The 13,893-nt window shown below is 50.4% G+C and overlaps 1 protein-coding gene across 1 annotated transcript in view; it reads right to left on the bottom strand.

The window, feature by feature from the left end:
- The window catches only part of CACNA1E (calcium voltage-gated channel subunit alpha1 E), a 259,356-nt gene that overhangs the window by 66,281 nt on the left and 179,182 nt on the right, over positions 1-13,893 (bottom strand). Inside the window, 9 exon segments of the mRNA XM_023753932.1 lie at positions 27-30; positions 740-812; positions 1,296-1,427; positions 1,788-1,900; positions 3,435-3,547; positions 4,258-4,467; positions 5,358-5,447; positions 5,993-6,046; positions 10,753-10,868. Coding sequence (XP_023609700.1) covers positions 27-30; positions 740-812; positions 1,296-1,427; positions 1,788-1,900; positions 3,435-3,547; positions 4,258-4,467; positions 5,358-5,447; positions 5,993-6,046; positions 10,753-10,868 — 905 coding nt within the window.

Below are 13,893 nucleotides of genomic sequence, written 5' to 3'. Positions count from 1 at the left end.
CTGTTCCACCTATCGCCCTTGCTTGCCATCCTGCCAGGAGGGGGGGAAAATGTCACTCCCATGGATAATCCTAAACTTTCTTCTGTTATGGAAGAGAATTTTAGGCATTGAAAATAGAGAAAGAGCATTAAAAGGGAAGATTCTATTCCTCAAACTACAGAGTCCCTCCCCCCCACCCCCACTTTGCCAGGCCCACAGGAATCACTCAGTCCAGGCAGTCTGGTCACTCCCCACCTGTCACCAGAGCTGCCAAGAGGCAGTTCCTGAACAGCACCATTATGGGAAAGAGCTGCCTGGGCACCAGTTCCGGAAACCTGGATTCTGGTTCAGCCTCAGATTCTGGCTAAATAGCGTTTTTCTTAGGTCTGAGACATTACTGATTTTTAATTTCCCCCATTATTCCAAATTTATTTTGGTGGGGGCTAATCATACTTCATTAAATGATCACATGTGTTAGATGATGTTTCCGGTTTCAGAACACCATAAATGCGATAGCTTTTTGACTGTCTTTGACTTGAGATCTCATCTGTAGGGAGGAGGCCAACGAGGCCATCATGAGGGGGCTCTTCTCTTATCGGTAAGAACAGAGCGACCGAAATCCTAGGAATTACTGTGGTGATGATTCCTCAACAAGCAAGGTACCCAGCTGCCTGGGAGGGGCCTGGAGGGCCGAGTGGGATTCTCTTAACCCTTTTCACCTTGCGGTGTGCGCCCAGGAACCTGCCAGCTGGCCTCATACCTGGAATACAGTCATGATGGCTGCAGGGAAAGTGTCAAAGTTTGCCGAAGGAGTCCCATCATTAAAGTTAAACCTGAGAAGGAAATCCAGAGAGAATGGAATGAAAATGCTTACACAACAAGGTTTCCCTTCCCGAGATTGTCATTTTCATCACTTCTTTCCCCTTTCTCCACGTCCCCCTCTTTCCTACATTCCCCGCACTCCATGTCCCTAGTAAAGATGGTATTAGAGACTATGGCTGAAGCACTGCGCTCTGTGAAGGGTGTGTCTTTGAAGGGCACGGGATCTGAGGTGGAGTTTGGGCAGATCCCGAGGTTCAGGGCCCTGGGCTGTACATTTCAGAGAGAACTCCAGAGGAAGGGTCCCTGAAGCAAGAACCCTGTACAATGTGAAAAGGTTACAAGCAGAGACGCCTGTTCCACAACACGCACAGTGGTTGATTTGGGCCATGGACAGGAGCAAACAAGATGGGAACATGGTGATTGAATGAGTGACCCCGGCGCCCCCAGGCTGACGTTTTAAGGCTCCGTTGGATGGAAAGCTAGTTGGTGCTTACCTGCCTCCAAACAGCTGCATTCCTAGGAGAGCAAAGACAACGATGAAGAGGAAGAGGAGGAAAAGCAAACTGATGATAGACTTCATGGAACTCATCAAGGAGACCACCAAATTCCGTAGGGATGCCCAGTACCTACAAAATGCAGACGACATGACAGCGGTGAGCAGTGAATACCACGTTATCCCCAAGTCAGCTGGACATCTGCCTGGTGGTCTATGAATGAACTGCATTTTTAATCCTTGTAGGAAGGAGAGATGGTAGCAACAGTGTGGCTCCCCTGGGAATGTGGCATGGGACTTGGCATCGTATATGTTTCTTCTGGTTTGATCTTTGGAGGAGGAGGAGGAGGAGCTGAAGAATGGAGTGAGGGGATGAGATATGGAAGGGGAACATCTGGTAAGGGAGATGAGGAATGGGAGGACATATAATAAGGCAGAGAGAAGCTTCCACTCTCCAAGGTGGTTGGGAAGCGTCCAGATTCTGATCACTTACTTGGTTATTTTAAATATTCTTAGAAGCCGGAGAGCTCGCAAGACACTGATTCCAAAAGATGTTCCAGGTCTGAAGATGGCCCAGACCACTTCAAAGATACTGCCCACCGTGACCTAAAGAAGCAAACCCAGCCACAGTACCAGGAGGAGGAAGAGAGGAGAGGAACATTCTGGTAGTCGGCAATCAACAGTACTCATTGGGCTGTGGTGAAATTAAAACTCTCCCCTCCCCACCCAGCCTGCCTCTAACAGGTCTATCTATTTCCAAAGGTCACTTCTTCCCTCTGCTCTCCACCCCGCTTGCTAACTTTAATCCTGCAGACTGTGGGCTGGTTTACTGACTGCTGTTGTCCTTGGTGAAAACTACAAGTGATCAATTCTGCACAAAATTGACAGCCCTACCTGTCTTACATTGTAACACTTTGAGCAGACAGACAAAAGAGTCGTCCTCAAAGCAAGGAACCAAACTTGAAGTAATACAGGTTGCATTCCAATATAAAAATCTCAGGGAGGGCCCACATTCCCTCATTGTTCTAGAATGTAGTGCTCACAAGAACGGTTTAGTCATGTGTAGAATATCTGTCAGTCCCTCAGGCCCCACACAGCCTAATGTGAAGGTGCTACTGCTACTGGGTGCAGAGAATCTGACTGCTGTAGGAAGCAGCAATGTCAAATTAAAAACTGAACTTGTTTTTTGTTTTAATTATGCACCTAGTGATTGTCCACTATATAGTCTCTACATCGCATGAGGAGAAATAACCGATAAATTCATCCTCACAGCAATTCTGAAAATATGTAGATAAAGAAACCAAGATTATAATGGTCTTTCACTGGCTGGGATGCCTGAAAACTGCCCGTACCCAGAAACATATGTTCCATGTTAAAATGCAGATTGGCAAGTGCTCAAAATCCTTAGCATGAAACTGAAAATTTGGCAGAAAAAAAAGTAGGTTTGGCAGAAAGAGAAGTGGCTCAGGAACCCAAAGTTTTGGGACCCAGCACTGCTGCTAACGGGCGATGTGAACTGGGGACATGTGTCCTATGGGAATGGGCAGGCTAACTCCTGACACGCAATCTAGTGGATAGGGCTCCTGAAAGCCATGGAGGACCACAGTGTATGTAAAAGCACCTGAATCCTGTTAGGAACGTGCACAGTTATATATCCATATTATCTAGCAAGTGGACAGTGGACGACATTTCTAACTTGTGTGTGTGTGCACGCATCCATGTGCATGTCTGTATGAGGGTATATTTAGATAATTTTCCCAACTGCAACTGAACCCAAATATATAAGCTCATCTTTTTTATTGAACTACCTTTTGGAATCAAGTTTTTTTGTCTCCTCTCTCAGGCATTCCCCAGGATACTAAGTGATTTAAAACTCTAGCTTCGTCAGATTCACTGAGCTGTACACTTAAGGGTGCCCTCTATGGTGTGTGTTACACTGCCATGAAAACATTAAAAATAAAGCTTAAAACCAACCAACCAACCAACCTAGTGTGGCAAGGATTCACTCACTCCTGCCCCCGTTAGCTAACCTTATCTGGTCCCCTGGTATAATTTCTGATTTCAGTGCTTCATGCTGGGCAAGAGAGGAGCTGCTTGTCCCACCCGTGGCTTATCGGCAGGAGGGCTCCCGAGCACTTACCCCAAAATCAAAGCAGTTGAAGGAAGAGTGGAAATAAAGGCGAGGCCCCATGCCGTACATCTTCAGGGACATCTCCAAGAGGAAGAGTCCCAGAAACAGAAATTCTGCATAGTCTGAAAGCATCAAAAGCAGGAGCATTTGTTCCCCAGATGGCGGGCTCCCACACCCCCAAACCCAAAAACTGCAGAGGTGCCCTCCACACGAGCAGGACCCACACATGTGAGGAGGGTCATGACCAGGGCAGGTCAGTACCAGGCAACACCCAATGATGTCAGAATTCGCTCTCACCCAGCAGCAGCCCCAGGTGCTCCCCAGGTTGGCTTTGCTCTCCATCAACAGGTGGGTTTGCCACTGCCCTTTAAATGGTAGGTGGCTCCCCGGAAAGACGGGGCTTTACCATGGCTTCGATGTGAGAGCCAGAAGGGTCCCCCACACGCCCAGTCGTGGCAGCCTCCTGGGGCCCCACTCATACACAGTGGCAGCCTTACCCAGAGGTGACTAACCCTTACGTCCCCTTTGTGGTCTATTCGGGGTACCCATTGCCCTAAGAGCTTCCTCCCTACACCACTGATCCTCTTTAAAATACTAAGTGAAGGCCTTACAGCACCCGGATTGCAATGCCATCTGTTGACTCCTCAGCAAAGACTTGTTTATCTGATTCAATAAAGAATGACAGATTGGAATGGTCCCTTGGAGACAGCCCTGGCCTCCCTCACAATGTGAAGGGGGAGAACTCTGGGCGGACAGAAGCACTGCCAGGCCCGGCACGATCCTGGCTCTCTGACACTTGCACCTGGAGAGCCCGCAGTCACGGGTCACTCACAGAGGAAGTGGGTGAGCCACTGGGGCTGGTTGTGATGGACGATGGCCACGCAGGCGGTGTTGAGAGCCACCAGGCTCAGCACAATCCAGTAAAACACCTGGGATTTCACCATGTGGCGGACAGAGATGCGCAGAAGCCTCTCCTTGTGCCGGAAATAGGAGGCCCCGTCCACCTTTGCGCTTTTGATGCTGGCTCGGGCGAGGGGTGTGCCTGTGGGGGAGAAGCAGGGAGGGAGAATGAGGCTGCGAAAACGATCACCCTCTGTGGCGAGGGGGACAGTGTCGCTCCCCCAGCTGGGTGGCCACCATGCTGTGGGCCTGGGGCTACCCGTGATAAGGAGTCTCCACAGTAGAGATCCCTGCTTTTCCTCTGGGCACGCTCAGTCCCAGAAAGGATTCCCTGGGTAGGAGGACACAAGGCATATATACCTGGTATCTTAAAGCGAATCAGATTATGTTTAGGTTTGGGCTTCTCTCTGGCCCTTCCTTTTCAATATACTTCGGGGGCTGGAATCATTCTGCTGCCTCTGATCTTTCTGCCACGGGCAGCCGAACGCAGCAGTGAGCTCTGTACGCCTCTTCTGCTTTTAAGAATGAAGACCCCTCCCTTTTTCTTGAGGAGGAAATATCTGCCATCTGCCAGCATTTCTAAGAGAACCTGGGACTGAACACGTCATGCTGTAGGGTTCTCAGTAGGAATTTGTTTAAATATCACATGGACGATGGGACGGCAGGTGGTGGGTGCTACTGCGGTTAAGCAGGTTCTCAAATGGGGGTTACTAGGAGCAACAGGCCCTCAGCTCCTTGGAACGTATCTGAGTGGGTTTTCATTATCCCGCAGGAGAGACCGGCTGACGGACACATGGGCACACGTGAAGAATCTGGGCTGGATTTTTCTAAGCCCATGTTTCATGTGAACACGGTCCCCACGTCCATTTTTTTTCTAAGTCATTGTAGATTAGATTCCCACACCTTCTCTAATCACATCCCTGGGTTCTGGATTCTTTGGGTTCCCTTCCTCCTCGTGGTGCTTCTCAAAACACAGGCTCTTTGTTTTGATGGGAGATTCAGAGAGGGGAAGACCTAACTGGTCCCACTCACCCACGGAGGAGATATCCACACAGTGCTCGTCGCTGGAGTCTCGAGTCATGACCTCCGTGCGGCTGCGTTTGATGGTGGCCCTTCGAAGCACTGCGCCAGGACAGGGGAGGCAGGTGAGGACACGCACAACAGGGTCATTCTGCTCAAAACTGAGGATTGTGGGCCAGAGGCCTCTGGGACCCAGGCGACTGCCCTTAAACAGCTGAGCCAGGGTCACAGAAGTTGCAAACGTCTATAGAGACAAGACTCCGTGCTCAGAGGCACCTATCTGCACTGGCTTCTCATCAGCGAGGCACTTCCTGGGAATGAAAGTGGTCCCAAGAGGATCTCCACTGATGTTCAAAGAAGATCCCTTATATGCCATGGATTGCATGATGGGCTTTTTATTGCACATTGTCAACAACACACCCCGGAACCAAGGAACTCTTGGATTTGGCTTTCATCGAGTTAAAAAGCATTTAAAAATTTGTGACTCAATTCCCTTTCTTTTAAAGCATGAAGGATTTTATGACAGACTTTGGTTTCAAATCCCAGAGCGCCCCTCTTTTATTTCTCTCTTCTCTTTGGATCAAGAGAGACCACCACGCATAAGAGGGGGCGATGCCAGTGGAGTGAGGAGTTGGTTGGAGCCTTACCTTCCAAGGCTGACGTGCCAGCATTTTTATTTTCTTCAGCAAGCATGACTTCCTCTACATGGAAACAAATGGTTTAGTCAATTATCTGTAAATGGCAAATTATCTTGCAAAATGAAAATCCCTCAGGGAGGGCTTGGGCTCCAGGGCAACAGAGACGGAACAAAGGGTTCACAGTCCGTCACAGGCACCAGCAAGAGAAAGCCGCCAAGGTCAGGGAGAGAGCTCCCCAGACACATCAGAACAGAGGGGCATTCTGGGTGCGCAGGCGCTTGGGGAAGATGGTAAAATCCAGCTCTGTATCTGACACACCCCTTCAGGAGGATGCTCATGAGGGGCAGAGCTGACCTTTTTAACTAAAACCCCCTTAAATTGAGAGGAATGAGAACTTCCGTTTCTGGGTTTTCTTCTGCTCAGGTTCTTGTCTTTCCTAACCCCTTAAGCCTTCTCCAGCAACGGGAGCTTCCTTAGTTTCTCTTGTCTGCAACTTCACATCTACCGGCTCATTCAGGAGGCGAGGCCACACTTTGGGCGTTGGCCTGTCTACTTCGTGAGAAGCAGCACTCAGGGAGAGGAGCAGGGCTGGAGGGCTGGCTTCCTCCCACCCCACCACCCACCACTCCATCCTGCCTTCCTTGGGCAGAGCTTGAGCTGACCATGCTTGGGCCCATCATGAATGTGTCCCTGTGATACTGGATTTTGTTCACGATCTATTCCTGACACAGAACTCTTAAAACCCTTGGAATTTACTGTCTTCTGTACACTAATGAGATGACTCATTGTGGGGGAGGCCTAGTCACCAGAATGGGGGCTGGTAACTAGAAAAACCAACCCCAGGATTAGAGGGTTATAACTTACAGCCCTATCCCTCTCCCACCTCCTGGGAAGGGAGAGGGGCTAGAGATTATTGAATACCAATGGCTGATGCATTAGTCAGTCATGCCAATGGGATGGAACCTTCATAAAACCTACACATCAGGGAGCTCCTGGGCTGGTGGCCACGCCAAGATCCTGAGAGGATGGCATGTCTGGAGAGAGGACGGCAGCGCTATGCACCCCCAACCTCTGCCCCTCACCTTGGTCTGTATGTTTCTTCATTTGGGCTGTTCCTGAGTTGTATTCTTTAGAATAAGCTGGTAGTAATTATCATTTTTCCTGAGCTCCAGAAGTTGTTCTAGTGAGTTATCAAACCCGGACCCCTCTGAATTTGTCGTCAGTGGGGCAGAAATGCAGGTCATTGGGGGCCTCTGCTTGTGGCTGGTCCCTAACCTGTGGGGTGTGCATGAACTCCAGGCGGTACTCAGTGTCAGAATGGAACTGAATTGTTGAGTATCCAACAGGTGTCGAAGAATGGCAGGACTGACAGGTGTTGGAACAACATATTTGGTTGCTGGTGTTTGGAAAAGCACCACACAGTCCCTTGGCCTCCCCCAGGGCAGCCCTGTACTCCCCGTTGGCAAGATCCTATTTTCTATACTTATTAGCATAAGCCTCGCCAGCATCCCTCCAAACTTGCCAACAAAATAGGCCCTGTCTGGTGGAACTCAGAGTCCCCTATGTGGCCCCACCCTCACTTGGCCTACAGTAGACCACTTTGGAGACCTAAGCAACCATTGCCTAGGATTCCGGCTGCTGGGGGAAAGCTTGCAGCAGGCCCTATTAAAGGATGGTTTATAATTTAAGCTCCTGTAACAAGTTCAAGGGCAAGCAGAAAAGGGTAAAGTCATTACCACAATTCCACCTGCATATAAAATTGAGAGCGTATAATGAATGTATTTCCCAGGGAGGGGGCATTTTGAAGCTCAGGAGGATGGCCATTCTACCAGGTCCTAATGTTTAACTTTCTGTTTTGAGTACAGCCTCCGGCGAAATTCTAAGTTAGCATTTTGAGTGTTATTGGTGGAATGCTCCTTGATGCAGACAAAGAGGGTTTTAAAGTCATTGGACTGTACAGTTTGAGAGCACCCTTTTAAAATAGGTACTTGTTAGCCCTAGCTGGTTTGGCTCAGCGGATAGAGTGTCGGCTTGAGGACTGAAGGGTCCCAGGTTCGATTCTGGTCAAGGGCACATGCCTAGGTTGCCGGCTCGATCCCCACTGGGGGCATGCAGGAGGCGGCCGATCAATGATTCTCTCTCATCATTGATGTTTCTATCTCTCTCTCCCTCTTCCTTCCTCTCTGAAATCAACAGAAATATTAAAAATAAATAAATAAATAAAATAAAATAGGTGCTTGTTAAAACACCTGACAGCAACCTGAATGACCCAAGCCAGAGGCTTGGCTGTGTACAATGCCTGGACCTTGGGGTGGGCAGATCTGAGGACCCCCAAACAGAGCAGGGTGTGTGGAGCTGTGGAGCATCTCTGGGAAGCGCTGGAGGGCTCTGGATGTGCTGAAACCCCCCCTCCCCCAATGCCTTTTGCCAAGTTTGCTTTCGAACTTGAGAGTGCCTTTCCAGGGAAATATAACCCATATGTCTCTGATTCACTGCCGCTCCATGTGTAAAGGGAAGGGCCAGGAAGCACAGGTTGACGTCGCAGTGCGTCTTTTTTCTTAGAAGGAAGAGAGAGCTCGCTGTGCTGTGCCAACTGGAAGAAAGTACAGCCTTGCGATCCTGCATGGATTTGCAAAGCAGAGCCACAGAGAGCGGCATCCCAGGCGTGCACCTGACCCTGAGTGCGGCCAGGGCCAGGGCCGGAAGGTCCTTTCCCAGTTCTGCCGCCCACCCACTCGCTAGGGTGGTCTGTCAGATGGCAACTCCATCCAGGAAGCCAGTGGCAGTTGGGATTCAAGCTGCCTGACTGGCCTGGCGGCAGATCTGCTCAGTAAGGCCGAGTCACCATTCTGGGAAGAGGGGAGGGTTATTCACGTTCACCCTCACACAAGGGTCTCCCAGGAGAAAGCAAAAGTGCAGTCCACACACCTGGGCATGGCTCAGCTTCCAGAGGAGGCAAAGGGATGCAGAGAGTCCCAAAGAGGGTGGTGATTGCTAGCTGGCTTTGAAGTACAGTGGGGCCTTGACTTACGAGTTTAATTCGTTCTGTGACAGAGCTCGTAACTCAAATTACTCGTATGTCAAATCTTAAAGTGAACGAGTGAGACACGTGATGCTGGGCTGATGTTGTGGCGTTCACTGTGACGTTCGCTGCGCCAACTAGCAGTGGGATATCTGAAGCTGGCTTGCAACCCGAATTTTAGCTCGCAACTCAAAGCAAAAAATCGGCTGAGAGACGGCTCGTATCTCGAAAAACTCGTTAGTCGGGACACTCGTAAGTCAAGGCCCCACTGTAGTAGTTTCAGTCACACTGTCTCTCTCACCCCTGATAGATGATCCAACATTGACTCCGGAGCAGAGAGAGAGCTTTGTGTGCTGGTGGTGGAGTGAGTGTCATGGCGTCCTTCCAAAGCTCTTCTAGAAGAATAAGGCTCGGGCAACTAAGCAGCAAATCAGATTCCAATTTTTGCCCTGGGAGGCCTCACAGTTGTGCTATGCTTTCTACTGGGAATAGAGAAAAGGTGCTGACTGTCATGTATAATTTTCGATTAAAAAATGTCCTCTTTGCTCAGGAAGAGAATGAAGATAAATAGGACCAATGCAAGTCAGCCTTCAAAATAGCAAGGCAAGCACATGCAGCCTTTTCACTGACAGAGACGGGGTGACTGATGTCTCTCCCACACAGCTGAGCCACAGTCCAACTTGAATCTGGTGGCTCCGTGAGTTAAGGCAATCGTGGTGGGTTTGGGCCTACGCTCAGGGCGGGGCAAGAATCATTCCTGATGCGGAGCCAAGACGGGGGAACTGGTGACAGCTCGGGGAATAGGCAAAACCAGTTCTCACCATCACCTGTCCCCCCGCTGACTGTGATGGCCTCACAATTGCTCTCCCTGCTTCTGGCCTCCTATTATCTATTCTCAACGCAGCCACCAAGGGCTCCTTCAACATCTTAAATCAGTGCACGTCCCTCCTCTGTTTAAAACCCTCCAGTGGTTCCTGCCTCACTCGCCCTGACAATGCCGGTCATGCCCGATCCGCTGCCCTCTCCCCCTGTGATTGCCCTCATCCTGTCTCCTGAACCCCTCCCCTTGCTCACCCCCTCCTGGCTGCTCCCACTTTACAGCCTTGGCATCGGAGTATTTCTCCCTCAGATCGTCCTGTGGCTCGCCCCCTCATCTCCTTCAAATGTCCCCCAAATAGATCTACCCTGATTGATACCTCTATTTAAAGCTGTGACTTCCCCTACGCCCCATGGCCCTACCTGGATCTGTTTTCACTGGTCTTATCACCTCCTGACAAGTTACTTATGTATAATTTTGTTCACTGCCGCCTCCCCCGACTAGAGGGTAGTGAGCTCAGGAGAGGAGAGTGCTGGCTGATTGCTGTACCAGGAGCCTGGAACAGGACCTGGCACCAAGGAAGCAGCACTAACCATCCGTGGAATGAACGGGTTATTATTGTTAGTGATAGTAGCAGTACAAAATGTTACCGGCCCAAACTCAGCTCCAGGATTGGGTTATGTTACCATTTCCTCAGTGCACCGTGCTAACATGTCCGTCTCATGAAGGTGTTTAACACTTGGGTTGCGGGTGAATTTCCCGCCAAAATATAAGATGGCGCGTTAAAATGCAGGGAACCTCAAAGCAAATGAGGCATCTAGAGCCTCTCCCTGCTCCGATCCAGGCTGCCCCTGGGCAGGGAGGTACTGGGAGGTCCCTGCCGCCCATGCAGCCCGCCACCAGCCGTCCCGTCCCGCCTGCCAGCCTTACCTGCTTTGTCGATCCAGGCGCGGTACCCGTTCAGCTCCCGCTCAATCTGCTGCTGGCGCCGCAGCTTCATGAAAGCCCTCCGGTTCTCCACTCGCTCTCTCTCTTTGGCAAATTCCCTGTGGACAAGGAGGATGAGATGCACTAAATTCAGGCAGTGCCATGACTAAGAGAAAGGGTGATGTGAGGAGGAGAGAAAGCTTGAGCAGGTGCCTCTGGGCACCCCCTTTCCCCTTTCCTTGGTCCCAGCTGCATCCATGACATCCTTAAAAAGTTGTTCAGAAACTCACCTCATTCAGCCCCATGCAGGAGCCTTCCCAGATCCGGTTTATACCAATCAGCACTAACACCCTCTGCTTGCTTGCTCGGAAAGGTGTTTTCTTAGCCACATGATGAACCAGTCCTCAAAATGCCATACGTGCCGCGTCCCCAGCTACAACAGAGGCCCTTAACCCTGCAAGGGGCATGGCTACTCTTTATGCTTTTAAGTACAATAATGATTCATGTATATTGACCACTTATTAGGCCAGCCCTGTATGAAACTTTTCATACCCAGTAACTCCTTTAGTCCTCATAACCGCCCTATGAGATAAACACTATTAAAATTCTTGTCTAACAGAGAAAGAAACAAGGCTTAGAGAAGAAAGTAACTTGCTGGGATCTGAACTCTAACCAGCGTGCTGTGCCTCCTCTGGGGTCCTGTATCCTGAGGCGCTCGATAATGGCTGTCCCTGAAGACCACTGACACCGATGCGCTTAAGGGCTGCCATGCTGTTTGAAGATGGCTGGCAGCGGGTAAGTGAGGAAAGGAACATGAGAAGGGCACCCGGACTCTAGGAGGAAGACAGTAGGGAGGTGGGGTGGAGCCGAGGGGAGATGATGGGACAGAGGGAAAGCCAAGGTGAGAAGACACAGCCCACTGCCAGGGGCCCACAGCCACCCTGTGGCACAAGACAACAGAGACTAGAGCCCCATGGGCAATGGAGAAAGAAGAGGAATGAGTGCTGCCTGGCACAGGGAGATGGTTTAGTTCAATGGGGAGCAAATAGGGATCAAGAAAAATTCATGAGCTAGTGGGCCCCTCCAGAAACCACCTCCACCACTGTCCTCCACATCACCAAACCCCTCCCAGGCGAGAATGCCCCTCGCTAGAACAGCACCTCCCAGTCACGGCTCAGGCACTCCCCCACTGTCCTGGATGCTGTCAAGGGCTCCCCATCAACAAAGAGGTGCCCCTTGAAGATGAAGAGGTCCAGCACCCATCGTGGGTCCTGTCAGCTTCTCCCTCCTGTCCAGGTACTAAAACATGAGCCAGGGGCTGAGGGTCATGCTCCTGGCCCTGTGCAGGGGAGTGGGAGGGGCCTCATCCGGTCCCTCCTATAAAGATAGAGATGGATTCCTTGCCACCAACACCTTATAATGATCACAGTGAGGCTGAGGGCATGGGCATGTGGCACATACCCAGGGGAGGAGATATTCTCCTGGGCTTGGCTGCGGGTCCAGTGGGTTCTACCAAGGGTGTTGTGGGGAATGGAAAGGGAGGGGGTGAAAATGAAGAGTGCCAGGGCCAGTGAGTGACAAGGTAACAATTCAAGCCCTGGGGCACCCCCTTTCCCCACCTTCATTCAGGGGTTTCAGCATGGGGCTGGCGTGGCCACCGATCAAAGTTCTTACCTTTGGCTCTTTTTCTTCTTTGTATCCCTCCTTCCCAATTAGTGCCGACTTCCAGTTGGTTCTGTCTTCAGAAGGACACCAGATCCACCTCCCTTTTCATCCTCACCGCCTTGGTCCAGGACCCCCTCCTCTCCTGCCTGGACCATTACAGTGGCACCTACCTGGTCTCTCCACCACCTGCCTCTCTCCCCTTCATTTCCTCCATCTCACAGCGATTGGTTATCTTTCTATAACATGATCACTTCCCAACCTAAAACAATAACTATAGGGAGCAATGTGTGTGGAACACTTTTTAATTTTCAAGCACCTCTGTATATTTTCCTCATTGAATCTTCACAACCCGTCTGAGAAGAAGGCAGAACATGTATTTTCATCCTCCAGGGAAAAGCTAAACCGCTTGTTCACGTTTAAGCAACAAAGCCAGGACTAGAGCCCAGAGCTGTCTGCTCTATGAGCCGGGGCTCCTCACGCCCCGCCTATCTGCCCGGTGGCGTATCTGTATATCCCTTCTTTATCTTTCATATGGATGTGTCCTCATTTTTCAGCTATGCTCTGGGGGAATTCAGGGAGGTTTCAAACAAGACCTTGAAAAGGGGGACTTGAAGCAGGCTGTGACCAGAGGGACACAATAATCCTTGGGCATCTGGGGTGAGATCACCAACATCTCCACGTTCCAGCTCAGAAACGGAATCCAAGGAGGAGTTAAGTGGTCCTTTGAGGGGGCAAATGTCCAAGGAACCATGACCCTCAGATCTTCTAAATTCCATCTTCTCTCTGTTCTAATCCCTTCCCCTCCACACCTCCTCCTCCCGCTGCTAAATGAGGTACACACAGCTAACATGGCCTTCAGTCTTTCACAGTCTCATCTGGACCTTTCTTTCCAAGCCTCACCTTCCATCATTCCTCGCTACCCCATGCGCTCCGGCTGTCCCCCTCAGTCATGCTCCCACTGCAGCAACTTCTCTCTACTCCCGAAAAGGCAGTGCAGCCTTGTAAGGCTTGGTTCCCACTGCTTCTCTGCCTGGAACCCCTTCTTTTCTGCACCCGAGTCTGTTAAAAGCCTTCCTCAAGGCCAGGCTGAAATGTCACCTCTTCTGTTTAGTGTTCTTCTCCCCTAACCTCTCCTTAGTCTTCTGGCCTCCCCTCCCTTCTACCTTTCTTCTATGTCTTCACAGCCCATCCTACAGCCGGAGCTTTACTGTGCTGGGCTGTACAGGAGACTCTCTACTTTACTAATATGTGAGCTTTTTGTGAAAATGTTATGTCTTTCTTAACTTTGTGGTGTCCTCTGGACTAGGCTAGACCTGGCACATAGTATATGTTCAATATATATCTATATACATTTTTTAAATTAAAATATCCAGACAGACTTGGTGAGCATACTGATCACTCTGCCCTGGGTCCCAAAGGCCTAAATCAGCGGTCCTCAACTTGTAGGTCGCGGACCCCTTTGGTGTCGAACGACCCTTT

The sequence above is a fragment of the Myotis lucifugus genome, unplaced genomic scaffold (assembly GCF_000147115.1).
Source record: "Myotis lucifugus unplaced genomic scaffold, Myoluc2.0 scaffold_54, whole genome shotgun sequence".
Lineage (NCBI taxonomy): Eukaryota > Metazoa > Chordata > Mammalia > Chiroptera > Vespertilionidae > Myotis > Myotis lucifugus.
This window is presented reverse-complemented; position numbering and strand designations above follow the sequence as displayed.